Source organism: Oncorhynchus mykiss, chromosome 27 (genome assembly GCF_057628025.1).
Source record: "Oncorhynchus mykiss isolate SJ-2025 chromosome 27, ASM5762802v1, whole genome shotgun sequence".
Lineage (NCBI taxonomy): Eukaryota > Metazoa > Chordata > Actinopteri > Salmoniformes > Salmonidae > Oncorhynchus > Oncorhynchus mykiss.
Genome location: NC_143048.1, coordinates 18,783,804 through 18,808,653, shown reverse-complemented (window position 1 = coordinate 18,808,653; position 24,850 = coordinate 18,783,804). Strand labels below are relative to the sequence as shown.

Here is a 24,850-nt window from a genome sequence, read left to right as displayed (position 1 = left end):
CCCTGCCTGCCACCCCTTCACAGCGGTGCTTCCGCTTAGATGTCCAGGGTACATACCCACACACACACACACACACACACACACACACACACACACACACACACACACACACTCACACACCCACACACACACACACACACACACACACACACACACTCCCACACACATACACACACACACACACACACACACACACACACACACACACACTCACACACCCACATACCCACACACACACATACACACACACACACACACACACACACACACACACACCCACATACCCACACACACACACCCACATACCCACACACACACACACACACACACACACACACACACACACACACACACACACACACACACACACACACACACACACACACACACACACACACACACACACACACACACACACACAGAGCCAGGGTTTATAGGGAGAAGGGAGAGAGGGAACTAGCCAGGCAGATATGGAAAAAAGGAATGCCCAAGAGGTGCTGTTGAACAAAGGCTGTTTGGAAGATATGAGATACAGGAGACTATCAGATGTGGATATGAGCCTTGCGATAAGGCCTTCCCTCTATCAAGAGGACACTCACAGGGGCTGTGTCCCAAATTGCACCCTACTCCTTACATTGTGCGCTACTTTGGACCAAAGCACTATGGGACCTGGTCACTCACATGCACATGCACATACACACACTTACACACAAGCCACTATTCCTCTATTGCAGGTATTCCCAAACTGGTGTATGCGCAATGCCCCCAAAATGTTTTTCTTCGCATTTTCAAACATTTTCAGTTTTTTTCTCGCCTGAGTAGCCTCGTTTCACTGCCAAAAATAAAATGAAAGCATCTAGTGTTCAGCGAAACAACAACACTATGTCAAATACAGGTAGTCACATAATTAATATCCAATCACATTAACCGTTACTCTCTCGCGGGAATTCCACTAACAGTCCGTATGTGGCAACACTCCTTCCGTGCATGCTCTTCAACCGATTTCTGCCCGCACCCTCCCACCCGACTAGCATCACTACCCTAGACAGTTCTGACCTAGAATATGTGGAAAACTACAAATACCTAGGTATCTGTTTAGACTGTAAACTCTCCTTCCAGACTCACATTAAGCCTCTCCAATCCAAAGCCTCCTTCACTCATGCTGCCAAACATACCCTCGTAAAACGGACTATCCTACCAATCCTTGACTTCGGTGATGTCATTTACAAAATAGCCCCCAACAATACTCAGCAGACTGGATGCAGTCTATCACAGTGCCATCCGTTTTATCACCAAAGCCCCATATACTACCCACCACTGCGACCTCTATGCTCCAGTTGGCTGGCCCTCACTACATATCCGTCGCCAAACCCACTGGCTCCAGGTCATTTATAAGTCTTTGTATATTGCACTGGTCACCCCCAAAGCCAATACTTCCTTTGGCCGCCTCTCCTTCCAGTTCTGTGCTGCCAATGACTGGAACGAATTGCAAGCTGGAGCTGGAGTCATATCTCCCTCTCTAGGTTTAAGCATCAGCTGTCAGAGCAGCTTACCGATCACTGTACCTGTATACAGCCCATATGTAAATAGCACACCCAACTACCTCATCCCCATATTATTACTTACCCTCGTGCTCCTTTGCACCCCAGTATCTCTACTTGCACATCATCATCTGCACATCTATCACTCCAGTATTAATGCTAAATTGTAATTATTTCACCTCTATAGCCTATTTATTGCCTTACCTCCCTACTCTTCCACATTTTGCACACACTGTACATAGATCTTTCTATTTCAATTGTATTTACTGTACGTTTGTTTATGTGTAACTCTGTGTTGTTGTTTTTGTCGCACTGCTATGCTTTATCTTGGCCAGGTCGCAGTTGTAAATGAGAACTTGTTCTCAACTGGCCTACTTGGTTGAATCAAGGTAAAAAATAACAAGTATGTAGCCAAACGTAGCTGCTGCTCATTCCGTTTGCTAGAAAATTGATTAATGGTTCAAAAAAGTAGGGCCCGCGTCCATAGAGACAGATACCAGCTCTACTACCAGCGGTACTACACCTGCACATGTCGACGACACAAGTTGTTCTGCTTCCATGAGCACATCCAATGCTAGCATCAGTAATTCTACATTTGTTGTTAGCCCAGCTAGCATGGACACTGACAGTTGTGAATCTGATGCAGCCGAAGAGCTACTGCCCCATTACCCGGAAAACCACCGAACAACAGACAGAGACGTTGGACCATCGAAGAGATGCAAATATGATGAGAACTACATTGATTTGGGGTTTACTTATAATGGGAGTAGTGCCTTTCCTCAGCCGCAGTATGTTATATGTGCGAAAGTACTATCTCACAACTCAATGAAACCATCACTCTTGCGCTTACATTTAGAAAAATAAAACATGCCAATTTGAAAAATAAGCCATGGGAGTTTTTTGAGTGAGAATTATGATGACTTTCGAGTAGTAAGACGTATAAAAGCAACAGATACCATTAATAAGAAGCGTCTTATATGGTGAACTACCGAGTGGCTAGGACAGGCAAGCCCCATACTATTGTGAAGGACTTCATTCTTCCTGCTGCCACAGATATGGCTGGGACAATGCTGGGGGAAAATACCCCCAAAAACTATACAGACAATATCTCCATCAAACAACACTGTTTCACGACGCATCAGTGACATGGCAGGAGATGTTTTGAAACAATTACTGCATCACATACAAGCCAGTGAATTATATGCGTTACAGCTGGATGAGTAAACAGACGTAGCGGGCCTGGCACAGCTCCTGGTATATGTCCGTTACGTTTATGGGAGGTCAATTAAGGAAGACATCCTCTTCTGCAAACCACTGGAAACCAGGACAACAGGAGAGGATATTTTTAACTGGACAGCTTTGTGACATCAAATGGACTTTGGTGGTCAAGATGTGTATCTGTACTAATGGTGCAAAGCCATGACAGGTAGACATAGTGGAGTGGTAACGTGCGTGCAAGCAGTTACTTCCAACGTCACTTGGGGACACTGCAGCATTTACCGAGAGGCTCTTGCTGCCAAGGGAATGCCTGACAGCTTGAAAGACGTTTTGGACACTACAGTGAAAATGGTTAACTTTGTTAAAGCAAGGCCCCTGAACTCTCGTGTATTTTCTGCACTATGCAGCGACCATGTAACGCTTTTACAACATACAGAAGTGTGCTGACTATCAAGGGGCAAAATATTGTCAATATTTTAAAAATTGAGAGACGACCTTAAAGATTTCTTTACTGACCATAATGTTCACTTGTTTGACCGCTTGCATGATGACGAGTTTATCACACGACTTGCCTATCTGGGTGAATGATCTGAATCTAGGATTACAGGGCCTCTCTTCAACTATATTCAATGTGCAGGACAAAATTGAGGCTATGATTAAGAAGTTGGAGCTCTTCTCTGTCTGCATTAACAAGAACAACACACAGGTCTTTCTATCATTGTATGATTTTTTGTGTGCAAATGAACTCAAGCTTACATACAATGTTAAATGTGATATAGCGAAGGACGTGAGTGAGTTGGGTGCGCAATTACGCAGGTACTTTCCCGAAACGGATGACACAAACAACTGGATTCGTTATCCCTTTCATGCCCTGCCTCCAGTCCACTTACCGATAAAGCCTCATCTAAATTACAACAACCGGTTCTGTGAAAATTGAATTTAAATCAGAAGCCACTGCCAGATTTTGCTCAGAGTATCCTGCCTTGGCAAATCGCGTTGTTAAGACACTGATGCCCTTTGCAACCAGGTACCTATGTGAGAGTGGATTCTCGGCCCTCACTAGCATGAAAACTAAATACAGTCACAGACCGTGTGTGGAAAATGATTTAAAACAGATTCTCTCCAATACAACCTAACATTGCAGAGTTATGTGCATCCTTTCAAGCACACCCTTCTCATTAACCTGTGGGGAGTTATTCACAATTTTTTGATGAATAAATAAATACGTTTTATATGTAAGATGGCTAAATGAAGAGCAAAATTATTGATTATTATTATTTGTGCCCTGGTCCTATAAGAGCTCTTTGTCACTTCCCACAAGCCGGGTTGTGACAAAAACTCACACTCATTCTTATGTTTAATAAATGTATGGTATAGTGTGTGTGTGGCAGGCTTACAATGATGGCAAAAAACAACACGTGAGAGTGTGCTGACCCTGGTGCTAGAGGGGGTTGTTGGGGAATAATCAGAATTGGTTGGTAACATAGGTAAGATGTTTTATATTCATCATATGTTTGTAAGTTACTTCTCATCAGAATGTGTTTGTATAATACTGTGGCGGGGTTGCAGTATCTGTTCTATGTCAAGACTAAGTTGCTTGGGCCGGAGAGAGGGGAGAGGTCAAGCGTGTATCTCTTGGCTCCACAATGTCTGTGTGCCAGTCAGTGTGTCTCTGTGATCTTGTCAAGATAGGATGGATTTGATATATGCCTGTTGATATGGAGGATTGGTTTATGGTTCTGAGTTTGAGAAAATAACATAGTTTAGGAGACAAAGCTGAACGATGAATTATGCCGATGCTGTCTTATCCTGTGTGTGTCTTTGCTATAAAGGAACTAAGTTGAAATGTGGAAGGGACTCTCAGAGAATTAATTGATAGACACTGAATTGATCTGAGAGTCACAGGGTTGTGATAGAGCTCATATAATTAAAGATGGACTTTGATAACTAACTCTGACGTGTGTGTGGTTTGCTCTCATGATTTGGTAAATAGAGGAAATTTCCACGACAGGGTACGCAGCTGGAGGTTGAATGTTTGAAGGGGAACGGGACTATAAAAAGTTTGGGAATCACGGCCCTCTTGGTTTCATTCAGCTGGTACTACATAATTTCTGTACTTCAAGTTTACCTGTATCCGTCAGCATAGTACCACATAAATCATTAATTATACCAATGATTTTTTATTTCATACGTTTTTTTAAAGTTTAGAGTTTTCTGTTCATCTAAAGGATACAATGAACCAATACATCAATACAAAACCACATCCAACCGATGGGAGCCTGCTTCTATTGGTCAAGTCATGAATTCCCTTTGCCTGAGGTGTATAGGTGTGTGTGTGTGTGTGAACCTTTCGAAGGTCCCCTGATCTATCTGTTCTAGATGTTTCATGAATTCCCTTTGCCTGAGGTGTATAGGTGTGTGTGTGAACCTTTCGAAGGTCCCCTGATCTATCTGTTCTAGATGTTTCATGAATTCCCTTTGCCTGAGGTGTATAGGTGTGTGTGTGTGTGTGTGTGTGTGTGTGTGTGTGTGTGTGTGTGTGTGTGTGAACCTTTCGAAGGTCCCCTGATATATCTGTTCTAGATATTTCATGAATTCCCTTTGCCTGAGGTGTATAGGTGTGTGTGTGTGAACCTTTCGAAGGTCCCCTGATCTATCTGTTCTAGATGTTTCATGAATTCCCTTTGCCTGAGGTGTGTAGGTGTGTGTGTGTGAACCTTTCGAAGGTCCCCTGATCTGTTCTAGATGTTTCATGAATGCTATTAAAGTGTAAATGTACCTTTTTACACAACATCTCAACTGTCTCCTTTGCGAACAAGCAAAATGAAATAACAACACGTCTGCTAACATTGTTGTCTTAACATAATCTGCCAGAGGTGACAGGACAGGAGCAATCTTTTTTTTCTTACTCTCACGTTGTGAAAAATAAATTACCCAGATGGCATCCTATTTCCTATAAAGTGAACTACTCTGGTCGAAAGTAGTGCCCTACATAGGGAATAGGGTGCCATTTGAGATGCAAGCCTAGTCTATTCAAGAGCGATATTAACACTTTCCTCAGCTGGTAACTATTATCCTGTCCTCCAGGCGAGAGGTTTGAAAGGTCAAAGGTGAAAAGTGAAGGGCCATCTTACCGTCGTCCAGGTCAGGTATGATGGTGACCCTGGCAGTGTGGTACTCCTGTCTCAGACGGCCTCCCATGGGCATACTGAGGGTAACGTTGAAGCTCTCCTCCTCTTCATACAGAGAGTCATCTATGATCACCACACGACAGGAACTCTCTGTCTCGCCCTTATCGAAGCGCAGGACACTGTTGTGTTCCTCAGGTCTGGATATGTAGTCAGAGTAGGACAGGACTGTAGAGGGGATGGTCCCTGTAGCTGTGGCTGTAGGAGAGAGGAAAGGAGAGAGGAATGAGAAGAGAGGGAGGTGTGTGTGTGTGTGTGTGTGTGTGTGTGTGTGTGTGTGTGTGTGTGTGTGTGTGTGTGTGTGTGTGTGTGTGTGTGTGTGTGTGCGTGCGTGCGTGCGTGCGTGTGTGTGTGTGGACTGTACCTTGCTGTGTGTAGCAGATGACCATGAGTTCCTGTGTGACGTCACCACTCCTGCGCACTGGGATCAGCAGCTCCCCGATGTCCTCCTCTATAGAGTAGACTGCAGACTGGATAAACACTGTCGACTCTGGGGAGGGGAGAGAGAGAGAGAGAGAGGGGGACAGAGAGAGAGAGAGAGTGAGAGAGAGAGAGAGTGAGCGAGAGAGAGAGAGAGAGAGAGAGAGAGAGGGGGACAGAGAGAGAGAGAGAGTGAGCGAGAGAGAGAGAGAGAGCGAGAGAGAGAGAGAGAGAGAGAGAGAGAGAGGGGTGGGGACAGAGCGAGAGAGAGAGAGAGAGAGAGAGAGAAAGAGGGGTGGGGACAGAGCGAGAGAGAGAGAGAGAGAGAGGGGGGGACAGAGAGAGAGAGAGAGATAAACCATCACATCCTTCTCACTGTGTACATACTTATTTCATTAATACAGAAGTTATGCGGATGAGAAGAGGGTACAACAACGTGTTGAATATTTCTGTCCATTACAATATGTTGCTGCTGGTGCTCTGGTCCAGGCTCCTCCCTGAGGACAGAGGTGAACTGAGGCAGAAGACATAGTCTGCGTCGCAAATGGCACCCTATTTCCTATATACAGTAGTCCATCCATCCTTTTGACCAGAGCCCTATGTAGGGCACTATATTGGGAATAGGGCATCATTTGGGATCCATCCAGAGGATATGATGACTAACATCAGTGGTTGACACAGACAACTACCCAGAAGCCTCTCTGATTTGACAGCTGACGCACAGGGACCAATATACATTTAGTGAATTGTTCATAGGAAAATTCCAGCTTCCGTACTGTAGACTTTGAATGTGAAGAAGAACCATTTTGATTTATTTAACTAGGCAAGTCAGTTAAGAACAAATTCTTATTTTCAATGACGGCCTAGGAACAGTGGGTTCAGGGGCAGAACAACAGATTTGTTCCTTGTCAGCTCGGGGATTTGAACTTGCACTAGTAGTCCAACACTCTAACCACTAGGCTACCCTGCCGCCCAGTTAAAGTGGGCCGAGATAATAAACCTGACGTGTCTTGATTCTGTTAGCAAGCAGAGACCTGCTCAAACCATTGGTCTTTTTTAAAAGTTTGTGTTAGTCACTCCCCCTGTCCTGTCCTGTCCTTTCCTCTCCTTATCTCCTCTCCTCCTTTACTCTGCATAGCGAGACTGTGTCTAAGTTACTAGACCTGAGTTACATCCCAGAGACCTACACTAAGAAGTACCTACCCCACATAGACAAGTTTCCAATATTCTCTCTATCACTGTTATGCTTCTTCTTAAAACCTATTCTTTACTCTAATTGTGAATCTGGTCATCTGTGCTAATAAGGTGACAGTGTGCCAGCAGGGCCTGAACTCCCACAACCCCCAACAGTCCCACCTGACCAATTACTGTCTGACCAGGACACTGGACCAATGGCTCCCTGCCCTTCCCAGCCTGGTCTTGACTAAATAAGTAGATGTTCTACCTCCTACTCAGGCTAGCATACAAGCTTATAGCCCTTAATAGCAGCTCCTACCAAGGCTCATACCAAGGCTGACAGGCCTTCATGTGGAGAGCTTCTCCTCTCTCTCTCTCTCTCTCTCTCTCTCTCTCTGACTTAATTTGAACTCTTCTGATAGTTGAAGAGATTCACATTTAAAGGAGCTGCTAGAACCTGGGTCAGTTGTAATGTTGTGGTAATGTAAGTCCCAAAATGGCACCCTATTCCATATGTAGAGCACTCATTTTTACCTGGGCCCGTAGGGCTCTCGTCAAAGTAGTGCACTAAAAAGGGAATAGGGTGCCATTTGAGACACAGATGTATTCTGAGAAGCTGGGAAATCATGGAAATCTAAAATAGCATGTTGATATGTTAATGTGTAAATATACATGTTTGTGGTCATGAAGCAAAACTATATGTTAATGTGTAACGGCCAAATCATAATATTGATATTACAGCTGCACCATCGAGAGCATCCTGACTGGTTGCATCACTGCCTGGTATGGCAACTACTCAGCTTCCGACCGCAAGGCTCTACAGAGTGTAGTGCGTACGGCCCAGTACATCACTGGGACCAAGCTTCCTGCCATCCAGGACCTCTATACCAGGCGGTGTCAGAGGAAGGCCCTAAAAATTGTCAAAGACTCCAGCCACCTTAGTCATATACAGTAGTTCTCTCTGCTACCGCACGGCAAGCGGTACCGGAGCGCCAAGTCTAGGTCCAAGAGGCTTCCAAATAGCTTCTACCCCCAAGTAATACGATTCCTGAACATCTAATCAAATGGCTACCCAGACAATTTGCATTGTCCCCCCACCTCCACTTTTACTCTGCTGCTACTCTCTGTTTATTATCTATGCATAGTCACTTTAATAACTATACCTACATGCACATATTACCTCAATTACCTCGACTAACCTGTGCCCCCGCACATTGACTCTGTACCGGTACCCCTTGTATATTGCCTCGCTGTTATTATTTTACTGCTGCTCTTTAATGATTTGTTACTTTAATTTCTTATTGTCACGACTTTCGCCGAAATTGGTTCCTCTCCTGGTTCGGGCGGCATTTTGGAGGTCAGCGTCGCCGGTCTTCTAGCCATCATTGATTTTTCATTTTCCATTTGTTTTGTCTTGTCTTCCCACACACCTGGTTTCAATTCCATCATTACATGTTGTGTATTTAACCCTCTGCTCCCCCCATGTCCTTGTCTGGAATTGTTTATTGTAAGTGCTTGAGCACGTTATGTCTGGTGTGCGACGGGTTTTGTACCCCTTGTATTGATTGTTCTGTTTACGGTGATTTTAATTATTAAACTGACTGTAACAGAGTTTTTGTTCTCCTGAGCCTGACTTCTCTGCCGCCAGTACGCACTCATTACACTTATATATATAAAAAACATTTTTTACTTTTCTATATTAGTGTATCATTTATTTTATTTGTTATTTTTTCTCCATCTAAAAATAAGTTTTCTTTAAAAAGTATATATATATATATATTTTTTTTTGTTTAGGTATTTTTTTCCTAAAACTGCATTGTTGGTTAAGGGCTTGTAAGTAAGGATTTCACTGCCACGTGTTGTATTTGGCACATGTGACTAATACAATTTGACTTGACTTGATAGCGGCATGTTATCTTAATTTCCCTCAAGGGACTAGTGTTTTGTGAGACAAACAATACCATCCTCCATACATTTTAACCAATGTAAGTTGTTGACAGAATATTCCTCCTCTCACACAGGGGGACCCCAGAGGGGGAAGTAGAGGAGAGGCATCATTTATATGTACATTATGCAAGAGCTCCCTTCCTCAGACTTCCAACTACAGTATCACAGGGGAACGAACGGCTTAGCTGCTGTTTTTAAAAACCTTGTTTGTCTGAACTGTATTTAGATACTTTGACTACTGTACGTCCCTAATATCACCCTATTCCCTATGTTGTGGGAATATGGTGCCATTTGGGACACAACCGATGTGTAAACAACATGAGAAGCCTGGGAAGTCTCCAGTCTAGTGTTCTCCATCCATACCCTGGGTCTGACCCTAACCTTGGGATTCTCCATACCCAATTAACTATATTTATTTATTTAACCATGTTAATTTACCTTTCTGGAGGAAACAACTTCCCATATGGACTATTGTTACAGTGTTACTGATCACTAAATCTAACCTGGGGTTACAGAACTCCGGTAACTGTTCCAAAATTCCCAGGCTCTGGAGCCAGGCCAGGGATTGATAAGGGGCAGAGAGCAGCTTCACTAACAGAGAGCAGCTTCACTAACAGAGAGCAGCTTCACTAACAGAGAGCAGCTTCACTAACAGAGAGCAGCTTAACTAACAGAGAGCAGCTTCACTAACAAAGAGCAGCTTCACTAACAAAGAGCAGCTTCACTAACAGAGAGCAGCTTAACTAACAAAGTGTAGCTTCACTAACAAAGAGCAGCTTCACTAACAAGGAGCAGCTTAACTAACAGAGAGCAGCTTCACTAACAAAGAGCAGCTTCACTAACAGAGAGCAGCTTCACTAACAAGGAGCAGCTTAACTAACAAAGTGTAGCTTAACTAACAAAGAGCAGCTTCACTAACAAGGAGCAGCTTAACTAACAGAGAGCAGCTTCACTAACAAAGAGCAGCTTCACTAACAAGGAGCAGCTTAACTAACAGAGAGCTGCTTCACTAACAGAGAGCAGCTTCACTAACAGAGAGCAGCTTCACTAACAAAGAGCAGCTTAACTAACAGAGAGAAGCTTCACTAACAAAGAGCAGCTTCACTAACAAAGAGCAGCTTCACTAACAAGGAGCAGCTTAACTAACAAAGTGTAGCTTTACTAACAAAGAGCAGCTTCACTAACAGAGAGCAGCTTCACTTACAGAGAGCAGCTTCACATACAGAGAGCAGCTTCACTAACAGAGAGCAGCTTAACTAACAGAGAGCAGCTTCACTAACAGAGAGCAGCTTCGCGTACAGAGAGCAGCTTCATGTACAGAGAGTAGCTTCACGTACAGAGAGCAGCTTCACGTACAGAGAGCAGCTTCACTAACAGAGTGCAGCTTCACTAACAAAGAGCAGCTTCACTAACAGAGAGCAGCTTCACATACAGATAGCAGCTTCACTAACAGAGAGCAGCTTCACTAACAAAGAGCAGCTTAACTAACAGAGAGCAGCTTCACGTACAGAGAGCAGCTTCACTAACAGAGAGCAGCTTCACTAACAAAGAGCAGCTTCACTAACAGAGAGCAGCTTCACTAACAGAGAGCAGCTTCACTAACAGAGAGCAGCTTCACATACAGAGAGCAGCTTCACTAACAGAGAGCAGCTTCACGTACAGAGAGCAGCTTCACTAACAGAGAGCAGCTTCACTAACAAAGAGCAGCTTCACTAACAGAGAGCAGCTTCACTAACATAGAGCAGTTTCACTAACAGAGTGCAGCTTCACTAACAGAGAGCAGCTTCACTAACAGAGAGCAGCTTCACTAACAGAGAGCAGCTTCACTAACAAAGAGCAGCTTCACTAACAGAGAGCAGCTTCACTAACATAGAGCAGTTTCACTAACAGAGTGCAGCTTCACTAACAGAGAGCAGCTTCACTAACAGAGAGCAGCTTCACTAACAGAGAGCAGCTTCACTAACAGAGAGCACCTTCACTAACAGAGAGCAGCTTCACTAACAGAGAGCACCTTCACTAACAGAGTGCAGCTTCACTAACAGAGAGCAGCTTCACTAACAGAGAGCAGCTTCACTAATGAGGCTGACGAAGGTATTAGGTATTTTATTAGGATCCCCATTAGCTGTTGCAAAAGCAGCAGCTACTCTTCCTGGGATCCACACAAAACATGAAACATTACATAATACAGAACATTTATAGACAAGAACAGCTCAAGGACAGAACTACATACATTTGTTTTTGTAAAGGAACAATACAGTACATTCGCACAAAATATCTAGGTCAAATAGGGGAGAGGCGTTGTGCCGTGAGGTGTTGCTTTATCTGTTTTTTGAAACCAGGTTTGCTGTTTATTTGAGCAATATGAGATGGGATGGAGTTCCATGCAATAATGGCTTTATATAATACTGTACACTTTCTTGAATTTGTTCTGGATTTGGGGACTGTGAAAAGACCTCTGGTGGCATGTCTGGTGGGGTAAGTGTGTGTGTCAGAGCTTTGTGTATGTTGACTAGGTAAACAATTTGGGATTTTCAACACATTAATGTTCCTTATAAAAAGAAGAAGTGATGCAGTCAGTCTCTCCTCAACTCCTAGCCGAGAGAGACTGGCATGCATAGTATTTATATCAGTCCTCTGATTACAATGAAGGTCCATGTTTTGTTATACACTGACCTGGATGTTCTCACCCACCTACTATACAACCCTGCCTCTCCCATAGAGATAACCTCAGACCAATCATCTCTGCTAAGACTGATGAATAACCTACCTGTAGTAATGACTTATCAACCATTAGTCATTTGAAAACAACACTGTTAAGACTGTTAAAACAAGCTACTCTGGGTCATGGACCTGTAGTACATACCATCAGCTGGGTCGAGGATCTCCACAGTGGCTGTGTCAGGGAACTCCAGGGCAGCCATGACAGGTTCTGACAGAACAATCTGGAAGGTCTCAGACTGCTCGTACACTCCATCCTGCAGGATCCTCACCCTCCATGTGGCCGTGGTCTGACCTGGGTTAAACTGGACCTGCTTCTGGGCTTTACCACGGAAGTCCTTATCCTTCTCCGCCGTACCATCTCTGGTGCTGATGCCTGGGCAAGGAGGGAGGAGAGGAGAGAGGGGGCATAGAGGAAGAGGAAATGATTACATGTACTGTACACAAAACATTTGTTCTTACAATGTGGCATTCAACAAGATAAGATCAGAAGGCAGCATCCAGATATAAGAACCGGTCAATAACAGAGCCCAGTCAGAGATGGGTCAGAGAAGCAGTCAGTGTTAGATGAAGTTGTGATGTGTCAGCTAGCAGATGGCCCTGACGTGGACCAGGAGGAGGGGGTGGTAATCAAGACGTCACTCTCGATCTGGCCCCTAGTGGTCTGACTGAACACAGAGGACACTGTAATACACATTCCTAGGCCAGCAGCATACCACCCTGCATACCAGTGCTGGGTTGCTTCTGAAGCTAAGCAGCGTTGGTCCTGGTCAGTTCCTGGATGGGAGACCAGATGCTGCTGGAAGTGGTGTTGGAGGGCCAGTAGGAGGCACTCTTTCCACTGGTCTAAAAAATATCCCAATGCCCAGGGCAGTGATTGGGGTGCCCTGTGTAGGGTGCTGTCTTTCGGATGGGATGTTAAACGGGTGTCCTGACTCTCTGAGGTCATTAAAGATCCCGTGGCACTTATCGTAAGAGTAGGGGTGTTAACCCCGGTGTCCTGGCAAAAAATTCCCAATCTGGCCCTCAAACCATCACGGTCACCTAATACTCCCCAGTTTACAATTGGCTCATTCATCCCCTGTAACTATTCCCCAGGTTGTTGCTGTAAATAAGGGTAAAGTGGGTAAAGCAGAATCAACTTAAAACAAGGTTGTCTATGCAGGTAGTGTAGAAGTATTGGTAGATTGACATTGTTGGTCTACTGAGTCTAGCCTGCCCAGCTTGCTGGTGGTAGTTTGTGCCAGTGCTGTTTGATCAGACCTGCTGTCACTGAGGGCTGGTGATGATGGCAGGACTCCTTCTGTTCAGCTAGCTACAGAACCAGCTAGCTACACAACCAGCTAGCTACACAACCAGCTAGCTACACAACCAGCTAGCTTCACTGGCTGGCTCACTCTGAGATAGACCAACACAAATATGAATTATTTAATTCATTAATAATAATAATAACAACAAACAAACACATAAAGTAAGAAGCTAGATAAAGATAAAAGAGCAAGAGAGAGAGAGAGAGAAAGAGAGAAGATAACACTAAAGAGCTTCAACGGTGCACAGATGGAGGAGGAAATGTATGAGTTGGGGAATTGGACCAAAATTACCATTTCATTCTTTGAAGTGAGCTTTGATATGCCTACACCAAGAAGGGAAATGAGCCCTGTACGTGTTCATGGGGCTGCTACAGTTCTTGCTGACATGTGTTCATAGATAACATGGATGAGCTCAACAGAGCCGGAATATATATCACCTGTCTTCAAAGAGCAGGCAGAGAAGCAGCTCCCTAACTCTGTCTAAATCCCAAATGAGACCCTATCCCCTACATAATGCACTACTTTTTACCAGAGCCCTATTTGGGTTCTGGTTAAAAGTAGTGCACTATATAGGGAATAGGATGCTATCTGGGACGCACACTCTGTCTCTCTCACAGCAGAAGGAGGACTACAGCTCCCTGATCCCAGAAGCAGCTCTGAGGCCTAGCAGCAGGCCTGGGTTTAAATACTATGACATTTTTGCTTTAGCCTATATAGCAGCAGGCTAGCTCTACATAGCTGCTATACTAGCACCTCCCCTGATGCACACAACTTTACCAAATGCCTCACAACGTCCAATAAAGAACCAGGCATCCAGTTGAAAGTAGTGCGCTATATAGGGAATAGGGTGCCATTTCAGATGTATCCTAGGTCTTGTGATCAGGGCTGGCTCTGGCAGGCCAGCAAGCAGGGCTGGGATGGAGCAGATATCCTCTGTCTCCTCACTGTGTGAAGCACTGGCCTGAGATCAGTCAGCATGTCATCTCAGTACCAAGGCAGATGGGTAGTGGGTCTGTCAGACTGATCTGATGCCTGTGAGTCTGGTTCATCTGAAGGCTTGGCTTTCTCTTTCCATCTCCCTTCATCCTTTGAGGTTTGTGATCCATTAAACACATTGAGGAGCAGAAAGGACTGCCAGTGTGCGGTGTGTGCTTCTAGAGGTTTTCTGTGTCCCTAATGACACCATATTCCTTCTATAGTGGCCTACCATAGGTCTCTGGTTAAAAGTAGTGCATTACCTAGGGAAGAGGTGTGCCATTTGGGATGTAGACCCACATTTCTCCTGTTCTGTCCTGTTCTTACCTCCTATAAGCACACAGCTGGAGAGCCAGAACATTTCACTGATGCAATGATGTTCGTTTGAGAAATATATCCATGTACTCTCAAATATTAATATCTTCAATATTTTTTAAAAACAGCTTCAGAAGTTTCCACAGTATGGAATTGAGTTATTTATCGTCGTAATCAGAAATGCTAATCAGTCAACCCATTAGAAGCGGGATAGAACCCTCTTCGTTGTGTTCTTCAAGAACAGTTCCTTAACTTGAATTATCTCTTGAAGAGGGCAGACCATTGAGATAGTCTAATGGTCATATTATCTGCATATTATCTGCATATTATCTGCATACTCCCCTGAGAGAGAGCGAGATAATTAGCTAGCAGAGACACAGGGCTGCTTCCCAATTGATACCCTATTCCCTATGTAGTGCTGTACTTTAGTCCAGAGCCCTGTGGCCAACAATGGGCCCTGGTCAAAAGTAGTGCACTATATAGAGAATATTTCAGGCCATTTGGGATGCACACAGGAACAACGCACAACAGCCTCAACACTAGCAAATACACAGTGAGACACAGCTAGGGACAACTCAATACACCCGACCCATCTGATCTGACCTCAGACTTCAGCTATTCAAACTAGCACAGCTTTATTGACATCCCGAACGTATTAGGATTCTGGACAAAAACAATGAAAACAATACCAGTGGTGCCAGTAGTAGTCAGCCATAAAACCTTTGTTATAAACCCTGTGTATAAAATGAGTGTTATAAAACTAAGGTTTAATGTTGTTATAAACCCTGTGTATAAACTTTGTGTTATAAACTAAGGTTTACTGTTGTTTTAAACCCTGTGTATAAACTTTGTGTTATAAAACTAAGGTTTACTGTTGTTACAAACCCTGTGTATAAACTTTGTGTTATAAACTAAGGTTTACTGTTGTTTTAAAGTTTACTGTTGTTACAAACCCTGTGTATAAACTTTGTGTTATAAAACTAAGGTTTACTGTTGTTACAAACCCTGTGTATAAACTTTGTGTTATAAACTAAGGTTTACTGTTGTTTTAAAGTTTACTGTTGTTACAAACCCTGTGTATAAACTTTGTGTTATAAACTAAGGTTTACTGTTGTTTTAAAGTTTACTGTTGTTACAAACCCTGTGTATAAACTTTGTGTTATAAAATGAAAGTTTACTGTTGTTTTAAACCCTGTGTATAAACGTTGTGTTATAAAACTAAGGTTTACTGTTGTTTTAAATCCTGTGTATAAACGTTGTGTTATAAAACTAAGGTTTACTGTTGTTTTAAACCCTGTGTATAAACGTTGTGTTATAAACTAAGGTTTACTGTTGTTTTAAGGTTTACTGTTGTTTTAAACCCTGTGTATAAACGTTGTGTTATAAAACTAAGGTTTACTGTTGTTTTAAACCCTGTGTATAAACGTTGTGTTATAAAACTAAGGTTTACTGTTGTTTTAAACCCTGTGTATAAACGTTGTGTTATAAAACTAAGGTTTACTGTCCCATCATTTGTTGCACTGGGTTTACTTCAGTCCAGGACAGTAAAATTTAAGGAATGTTCACAGAGAGAGGCGTCTAACTCGGCGACAGCGGGCGTCTTTCTGATGACCACCAACTCTGCGTAACCTCTCCCATGAGCCCTTGCTGTCCCCAGGAGGGTTGGCTAAAAGGGTAAATCCTGCCCTGAGAAGAGGGGTCAGGGAAGAAAGGTTGTGACCTGTATGACCCTGAGGTTGTCTGTCCCTCCCCTGCTCTGTCTGAGTCAAGAGATTGACCCCCCGCTATTTTTGGTGTGCATCCCAAATGGCACTCTTCTATTTGTTCTCCAAGGCTATGTCCCAAATGGCATATAGAGTGCACTACTTTTGTCAGGACATCCATTAACATCCCTTTCCTTTAGAAAATGTGTGAATTGGACCAGGAGTGACAGTTGGCTAACTCAGCCATCTGCTACATGAACATGAAAGGCTGAAAAGCTGTGGAGCTTCCCTGGAGGGATAGAGCCAAGGATGTCATGATGATGTCTATGGATGTCCTGACTCTAATGGGAATAGAGTGCCATTTGGGATCAATGTGTATAAGGATGTGTATAATAAGGTAGTTTGACTCACTGACGAAGGATGTCTCTCCCAGGTATCCTCGTCGTTTGAGGACCACCTCCAGGTACTTAGCCTCCTCGTCCAACACATAGTACTCTTTCTCCAGGGAGACCCAGGCCCAGTTCAGCCTGAACACCTGGTTCTTCAGCCTGTTGCCTCCTAAACACACACACATAGAGTCAGTAGTCTCAGAGAGGATCACTTAATAATGTGTCTTATGTGCCACTTAGCAGACAAGTGAATGACAGTACAGTGAGTACAGGAACACCCCCCCCCCCCCCCCCCCACACACACACACACACACACACACATTTGGAAAACTTTATTAGAATCCACAGATTACATTATATTAGGTGCTAGTGTTGTTCTGTGCAGATGTTTGTGTTTGTAAACAACAACAAAAATGAAGATCGACATGAGAGAGAATTCATTCAGCAAAGACAACGGTAGCGTATGAGTTTCTGAACTCATTATTTGCACTTCAAAACATTTATAACGGAAAAGCTGTTTGTTTTCAGGACATGTTCCTATCTCAACATCTTGTCATTAGAATAATTACCTGGCGGTTTTATGGGTGCCTGTAGGACAGCTAGGCTGCCTGCCTATATTCGTTGGGAGGCATCAGTATCAGTACAAACACACGCTCATGCATGCACCCACACACAACCTCCCTGCCAGTATATTCAGTGGGAGGTATCAGTGCAGAAGAAGGTCTAATCGGCTTCATTGTAATTAAGAGATAAAGGTTAGTCTGTGTGTGTGTGTGTGTGTGTATGTGTGTGTGTGTGTGTGTGTGTGTGTGTGTGTGTGTGTGTGTGTGTGTGTGTGTGTGTGTGTGTGTGTGTGTGTGTGTGTGTGTGTGTGTGTGTGTGCGCGTGTGTGTCAGGGTTGTTTTATCAGTCCTGTTTGAAGTGGAATTCAAAGCTCTGTATTCCTGGAGGACAGCACTGCCTGTTACCGTATCGACCACAGAGAGAGCGACACCACACACAGACATCAAACACACACAAAATGACAAGTCATAGCACGTAGGCGCTTACACACACACACACACACACACACACACACACACACACACACACACACACACACACAAGCATGAACGTGCATGCATTCAAGCACACACATACACACACACATACTATTGCCATTAACAGCAGGGTTATAACAGTGGCTCCAAGCCCCTCAGCCTAAACAGAAGAGTGTGAAATGAGGGATGATGGGAATGGAGTGAATGAAGGGAGAAAATGGAGAGGAGGGAGATGGAGGATTTCAGGGAGAGGAAGGATGAAGAGAGAAAAGAAAACGGAGGGGTGAAGAGGGAGACAGACCCAGGTGTTTCTACAGTATAGCTGGACAGCTGGCAGATGTGAGGTGGGAGGAATGAAAGAATGAAAGAGAGACCACAAGGAGGGTCTCAACCTGAGTCCCGAATGGCACCCTATCCCCTATATTCCTCAAATTCTCATTTGGACATCGAAGCCAGTTCCACTTCTTTTTTTCTATTCTTCCCCTCTAATCAGGGACTGAATTAGGCCTGGGACACCAGGTGGGTGCAATTCATTATTAGGTCGAACAGAAAACCAGCAGTAGTCCCTATGGGCCCTGATCAAAATAAGTGCACTATATAGGGAATAAGGTGCATTTGGTACACATACTGAGGGTACTGTTCTGGGTTTACAGACAGCTGAGTCTGTTTGGGGTTGGCACCACTACTGAGGCCATAAACTCTCTCTCTCTCTCTCTCTCTCTCTCTCTCTCTCTCTCTCTTTCTCTCTCGCGCGCTCTCTCTTGCGCGCTCTCTCTCTCGCGCTCTCTCTCTGCCTCCATTCTGCCATCCCCCCACTGAGCCTACCCTCCCTCTCTCTTTCTCTCTCTCCTCTCCTACATTCTGCCCTCCCCCCACTGAGCCTACCCTCCCTCTCTCTTTCTCTCTCTCCTCCATTCTGCCCTCCCCCCACTGAGCCTACCCTCCCTCTCTCTCTCCTCTCCACTCCTCCATTCTGCCCTCCCCCCACTGAGCCTACCCTCCCTCTCTCTTTCTCTCTCTCCTCTCCACTCCTCCATTCTGCCCTCCCCTATCCCCCAATGAGCCTCCCGTCCCTCTCTCTCTCTCTCTCTCTCTCTCTCTCTCTCTCTCTCTCTCTCCTCTCCTCTCCTCTCCTCCATTCTGCCCTCCCCCTTCCTCCACTGAGCCTACCCTCCCTCTCTCTCTCTCTCCTCTCCTCCATTCTGCCCTTCCCCTCTCCAGTTGTCATGGTCAGGAAATCTGTCATGTCCAGTCGACCTCTCTGCTATGTAGCCTTTTCTTTTTCAAGAGAGTGAAACCTACACATTCACAAGGGTGTTATTGTTTTATTGTGTGTGTACGTGTGTGTGTGTCATACCAGGTCCAACAGAATAAACACACAGTAGAGGTCAGAATAAGAAGAGAGAAGAAGAAGAAACTGTAGTTCTTCGTTCACAACTAAACTCATTAGACACTTATTAACTCATCCTGATTCTGTCAAGAAGACTCTGCGGAAGAAAACATAACTGTATCATGAACCAACTCAGACGTCACTGCCTAAACCATGGAGTAAACTATACTGAACCACAACATGGCCAAAAGGACAAAGAGAGAGAACTGGAGGAGAGGAGACAAAACTCATCAGATCTGATTCTGTCAAGAAGACTCTGTGGCAGAAGAAAACATCTCACGACTTTATCATGAACCAATGAACCAACTCAGACCTCACTGCTGCCTGAACCTCTACCTGTCTTCTTCTGAACAGAGAGAATAACGTGAAAATGACAAAGATACGGCTAAACTAACAGAGAAGATGAAGGTTAACAAAGTGAAGATGACAAAGGTACAGCTAAATAAAGTGGAGATGATGAGGATACGGCTGAACTAACTCAAGGGCTGACGGTTTTCTGGCTGATCCTCAAAGTCTGATTGTTTCCATGGTAATGGGTTCCGTCTACATGGTTCTAGATGAAAGAGAACAGAGAAAACAGGGGTATCCTAGAATTACAACCCAGTGACAGCTGCTAATGGTTCGGTACTACAGTTGAATTCGGAAGTTTACATACACCTTAGCCAAGTACATGTAAACTCTGTTTTTCACAATTCCTGACATTTAATCCTAGTAAAAATTAACTGTTTTAGGTCAGTTAGGATCACCATTTTATTTTAAGAATGTGAAATGTCAGAATAATAGTAGAGAGAATTATTTATTTCAGCTTTTATTTCTTTCATCACATTCCCAGTGGGTCAGAAGTTTACATACACTCAATTAATATTTGGCAGCATTGCCTTTAAATTGTTTAACTTGGGTCAAACGTTTCGCATAGCCTTCCACAAGCTTCCCACAATAAGTTGGGTGAATTTTGACCCATTCCTCCTGACAGAGCTGGTGTAACTGAGTCAGGTTTGTAGGCCTGCTTGCTCGCAAACACATTTTCAGTTCTGCCCACAAATTTTCTATGGGATTGAGGTCAGGGCTTTGTGATGGCCACTCCAATACCTTGACTGTGTTGTCCTTAAGCCATTTGCAACAACTTTAGAAGTATGCTTGGGGTCATTGTCCATTTGGAAGACCCATTTGCGACCAAGCTCTAACTTCCTGACTGATGTCTTGAGATGTTGCTTCAATATATCCACATCATGTTCCTGCCTCATGATGCCATCTATTTTGTGAAGTGCACCAGTCCCTCCTGCAGCAAAGCACACAACATGATGCTGCCACCCCCGTGCTTCACGGTTGGGATGGTGTTCTTCGGCTTGCAAGCGTCCCTTTTTTTCCTCCAAACATAACATTGGTCATTGTAGCCAAACAGTTATATTTTTGTTTCATCAAACCAGAGGACATTTCTCCAAAAAGTATGATCTTTGTCCCCATATGCAGTTGCAAACCGTAGTCTGTCTTTTTTTAATGCGGTTTTGAAGCGGTGGCTTCTTCCTTGCTGAGCAGCCTTTCAGATTATGTCGATATAGGACTCGTTTTACCTGTTTCCTCCAGCATCTTCACAAGGTCATTTGCTGTTGTTCTGGGATTGATTTGCACTTTTCCCCACAAAGTATGTTCAACTCTAAGAGACAGAAGGCGTCTCCTTCCTGAGCGGTATGGCGGCTACGTGGTCCCATGGTGTTTATACTTGAGTACTATTGTTTGTACAGATGAATGTGGTACCTTCAGGCATTTGGAAATTGCTCCCAAGGATGAACCAGACTTGTGGAAGTCTACAAAAAAAATTCAGAGGTCTAGGCTGATTTCTTTTGATTCTTCCATGATGTCAAGCAAAGAGGCACTGAGTTTGAAGGTAGGCCTTGAAATACATCCACAGGTACACCTCCAATTGACTCAAATGATGTCAATTAGCCCATCAGAAGCTTCTAAAGCCATGACATCATTTTCTGGAATTTTCCAAGCTGTTTAAAGGCACAGTCAACTTAGTGTATGTGAACTTCTGACCCACTGGAATTGTGATACAGTGAATGATAAGTGACATAATCTGTCTGTAAACAATTGCTGGAAAAATTACTTGTGTCATGCACAAAGTAGACGTTCTAACCGACTTGCCAAAACTATAGTTTGTTAACAAGAAATTTGTTTTAATGACTCCAACCTAAGTGTATGTAAACTTTCGACTTCAACTGTATATGAACATAAACCAAGCAACTACATCCCTGCCACCGGACCCATGTTTCCCGAGCCTGTCCATTCTCAGGAGTTAAGGCCATACTGGGAGTTGGGTCTAATCTCTCTCTACTTTAATAACTCCTGCAGGTAGGACGTCTGCTGGAGCGAAAAGAGCTTTTCCCCTGTGTGTGTTCTGCTTGACCCTGCTGGAACAGAGGGGTGTGTGTGTGTGTGTGTGTGTGTGTGTGTGTGTGTGTGTGTGTGTGTGTGTGTGTGTGTGTGTGTGTGTGTGTGTGTGTGTGTGTGTGTGTGTGTGTGTGTGTGTGTGTGTGTGTGTGGTTAGATCTCTCTACCTTGTACTAGGGTTTAGAGGGAGAAGCTAGACCCATGCCACAGGTAAGCACAGTGTGTGTGATCTCTGAGTCGTGAAGTCTACTGGTCTTAATCACCTGGCCCTCTCCCACCACAGATCTCCCACCCATCTCTTTATGGAAAACTTCCACAAGGTCCTCATTTCCTTCCAGAACTCAGGAGAGTTGTGAAGGCTACTGGCCTTATCCCTACCACATGAATCACCCGGCTCTACCCCACCACAGCAGTCATAGACAACCACAGAAACTCTGCTACAAGCTCCTCGTTTCCTTCCAGAACTCCGTCAACAACCCGTAGAGTTACAGAACTACGCTAATAACCACGCACAGCTGTCGTAAGAGACTTCTAACCGACTAAAATGACATTAAGAGAAGACGGATCTTCCTAACTTCCTGGGTATGCTGGATTAAAGTTAGGATCTTGTTGTGGAAAGCTTGGCATCGTCTCTATGTTTACACAACATTGTTAATGTTAAGGAGATGAATAGTAACATTAAAGGCTTTGGGTTCCCTATAGTGTACTAAACTCAGCAAAAAAAGAAACATCCTCTCACTGTCAACTGGGTTTATTTTCAGCAAACTTAACTTGTAAATATTTGTATGAACATAAAAAGATTCAACAACTGAGACATAAACTGAACAAGTTCCACAGACATGTGACTAACATAAATGGAATAATGTGTCCTTGAACAAAGGGGGGCGGGGGTCAAAATCAAAAGTAACAGTCAGTATCTGGTGTGGCCACCAGCTGCATTAGGTACTGCAGTACATCTCCTACTCATGGACTGCACCAGATTTGCCAGTTCTTGCTGTGAGATGTTACCCCACTCTTCCACCAAGGCACCTGCAAGTTCCCGGACATTTCTGGGGGGAATGGCCCTAGCCCTCACCCTCCGATCCAACAGGTCCCAGATGTGCTCAATGGGATTGAGATCTGGGCTTTTCACTGGTCATGGCAGAACACTGACATTCCTGTCTTGCAGGAAATCACGCATAGAATGAGCAGTATTGCTGGTGGCATTGTCATGCTGGAGGGTCAGCAGGAAGGGTACCACATGAGGGAGGAGGATGTCTTCCCTGTAAGGCACAGCATTGAGATTGCCTGCAACGACAACAAGCTCAGTCCGATGATGCTGTGACACACCGCCCCAGACCATGACGGACCCTCCACCTCCAAATCGATCCCGCTCCAGAGTACAGGCGTAACGCTCATTCCTTCGACGATAAACGCGAATCCAACCATCACTCCTGTTGAGACAAAACCGCGACTCGTCAGTGAAGAGCACATTTTGCCAGTCCTATCTGGTTCAGCGACGGTGGGTTTGTGCCCATAGGCAACGTTGTTGCCGGTGATGTCTGGTAAGGACCTGCCTTACAACAGGCCTACAAGCCCTCAGTCCAGACTCTCTCAGGCTATTGCGAACAGTCTGAGCACTGATGGAGGGATTGTGCGTTCCTGGTGTAATTCAGGCAGTTGATGTTGCCATCCTGTACCTGTCCCAGATGTTCAGATGTACCAATCCTGTGCAGGTGTTGTTACACATGGTCTGCCACTGCGAGGACGATCAGCTGTCCGTCATGGTTCCCTGTAGCTCTGTCTTAGGTGTCTCACAGTACGGACATTGCAATTTATTGCCCTGGACACATCTGCAGTCCTCATGCCTCCTTGCAGCATGCCTAAGGCACGTTCACACAGATGAGCAGGGACCCTGGGCATCTTTCTTTTGGTGTTTTTCAGAGTCAGTAGAAAGGCCTCATAGTGTCCTAAGTTTTCATTACAATGTGTCACGCCCTGACCTTAGAGCTTGTTATGTCTCTATTTTGGTTTGGTCAGGGTGTGATTTGGGTGGGCATTCTATGTTCCTTTTTCTATGTTTTTGTATTTCTTTGTTTTGGCCGGGTATGGTTCTCAGTCAGACAGTTGTCTATTGTTGTCTGTGATTGGGAACCATACCTAGGTAGCTTTTCCCCACATGGTTTTTGTGGGTAGTTAATTTCTGTTTAGTGTTTTGCACCTTTCAGGACTGTTTCGGTGATTCCCTTTTGTTATTTTGTTATAGTGTTCAGTTTTAATAATAAAAGTATGAACACTTACCACGCTGCGCTTTGGTCCGATGATTCCTCTTCTTCAGACGACGAATACCGTTAAACTATGATCTTAATTGACTAACGTCTGTAAGCTGTTAGTGTCTTAACGACTGTTCCACAGGTACATGTTCATGATTTATTTATGGTTCATTGAACAATCATGGGAAACCGTGTTTAAACCCTGTACAATGAAGATCTGTGAAGTTATTTGGATTTTTATGATTTATCTTTGAAAGACAGGGTCCTGAAAAAGGGCCATTTCTTTTTTTGCTGAGTTTACTTTTGTAGTGCACTATTAAGGGAACAGAGGTACAATTTGGGATGCACAGTTTGACTTCAGTGTCAGTTACCCACAGGGACGTCCTGAGACCATGTATAGGTATAATACCACACCAGTCTGCCTGTGCCCCGGTCATACGTCTCATTGTGAACATTACATGGTGGCATGATGTCTAATCATTTACATTACGCTGGAGACATAAACATTCACATCAAGCTAGGCTTTCTACATTATGCACTTTAAAGAAGACCTGCTTGGGATCAGGAATAGTAGCCAACGTGGAGAGGGCAAAATCCAAATATGTGCAATGCCTTCAGAAACATACTTTTGACATTCATAATTAATGACTCCGTGAATACATTCTTTATCATACGAGAGAGTCATCATCAGGTTTGGGAAGCCAAAATAACCCCACCACTGGTTCTTGTGTCAGGCAGCATAGAGGTGTGTTGGTGCAAGTAGCCAGAGGTCCATTTCCCTCCATAACGTTTTCTTTCTCAGTAATTAAGATAAGCAGGAGTTGAAGTAAGAACGCTTCAAAGAGGCCCTAGAAAAACATCTCAGTTAATCTTTAAC

At 44.2% G+C, this 24,850-nt stretch overlaps 1 protein-coding gene across 1 annotated transcript in view; it reads right to left on the bottom strand.

Moving 5' to 3' along the window:
* The window catches only part of LOC110507114 (FRAS1-related extracellular matrix protein 2), a 114,550-nt gene that overhangs the window by 44,012 nt on the left and 45,688 nt on the right, over positions 1-24,850 (bottom strand). The window contains exons 5-8 of the mRNA XM_036964988.2: positions 16,923-17,069; positions 12,354-12,584; positions 6,312-6,437; positions 5,894-6,145 (exon numbers count right to left, since the gene is read on the bottom strand). Coding sequence (XP_036820883.2) covers positions 5,894-6,145; positions 6,312-6,437; positions 12,354-12,584; positions 16,923-17,069 — 756 coding nt within the window. The remainder of the gene's footprint in view (positions 1-5,893; positions 6,146-6,311; positions 6,438-12,353; positions 12,585-16,922; positions 17,070-24,850) is intronic.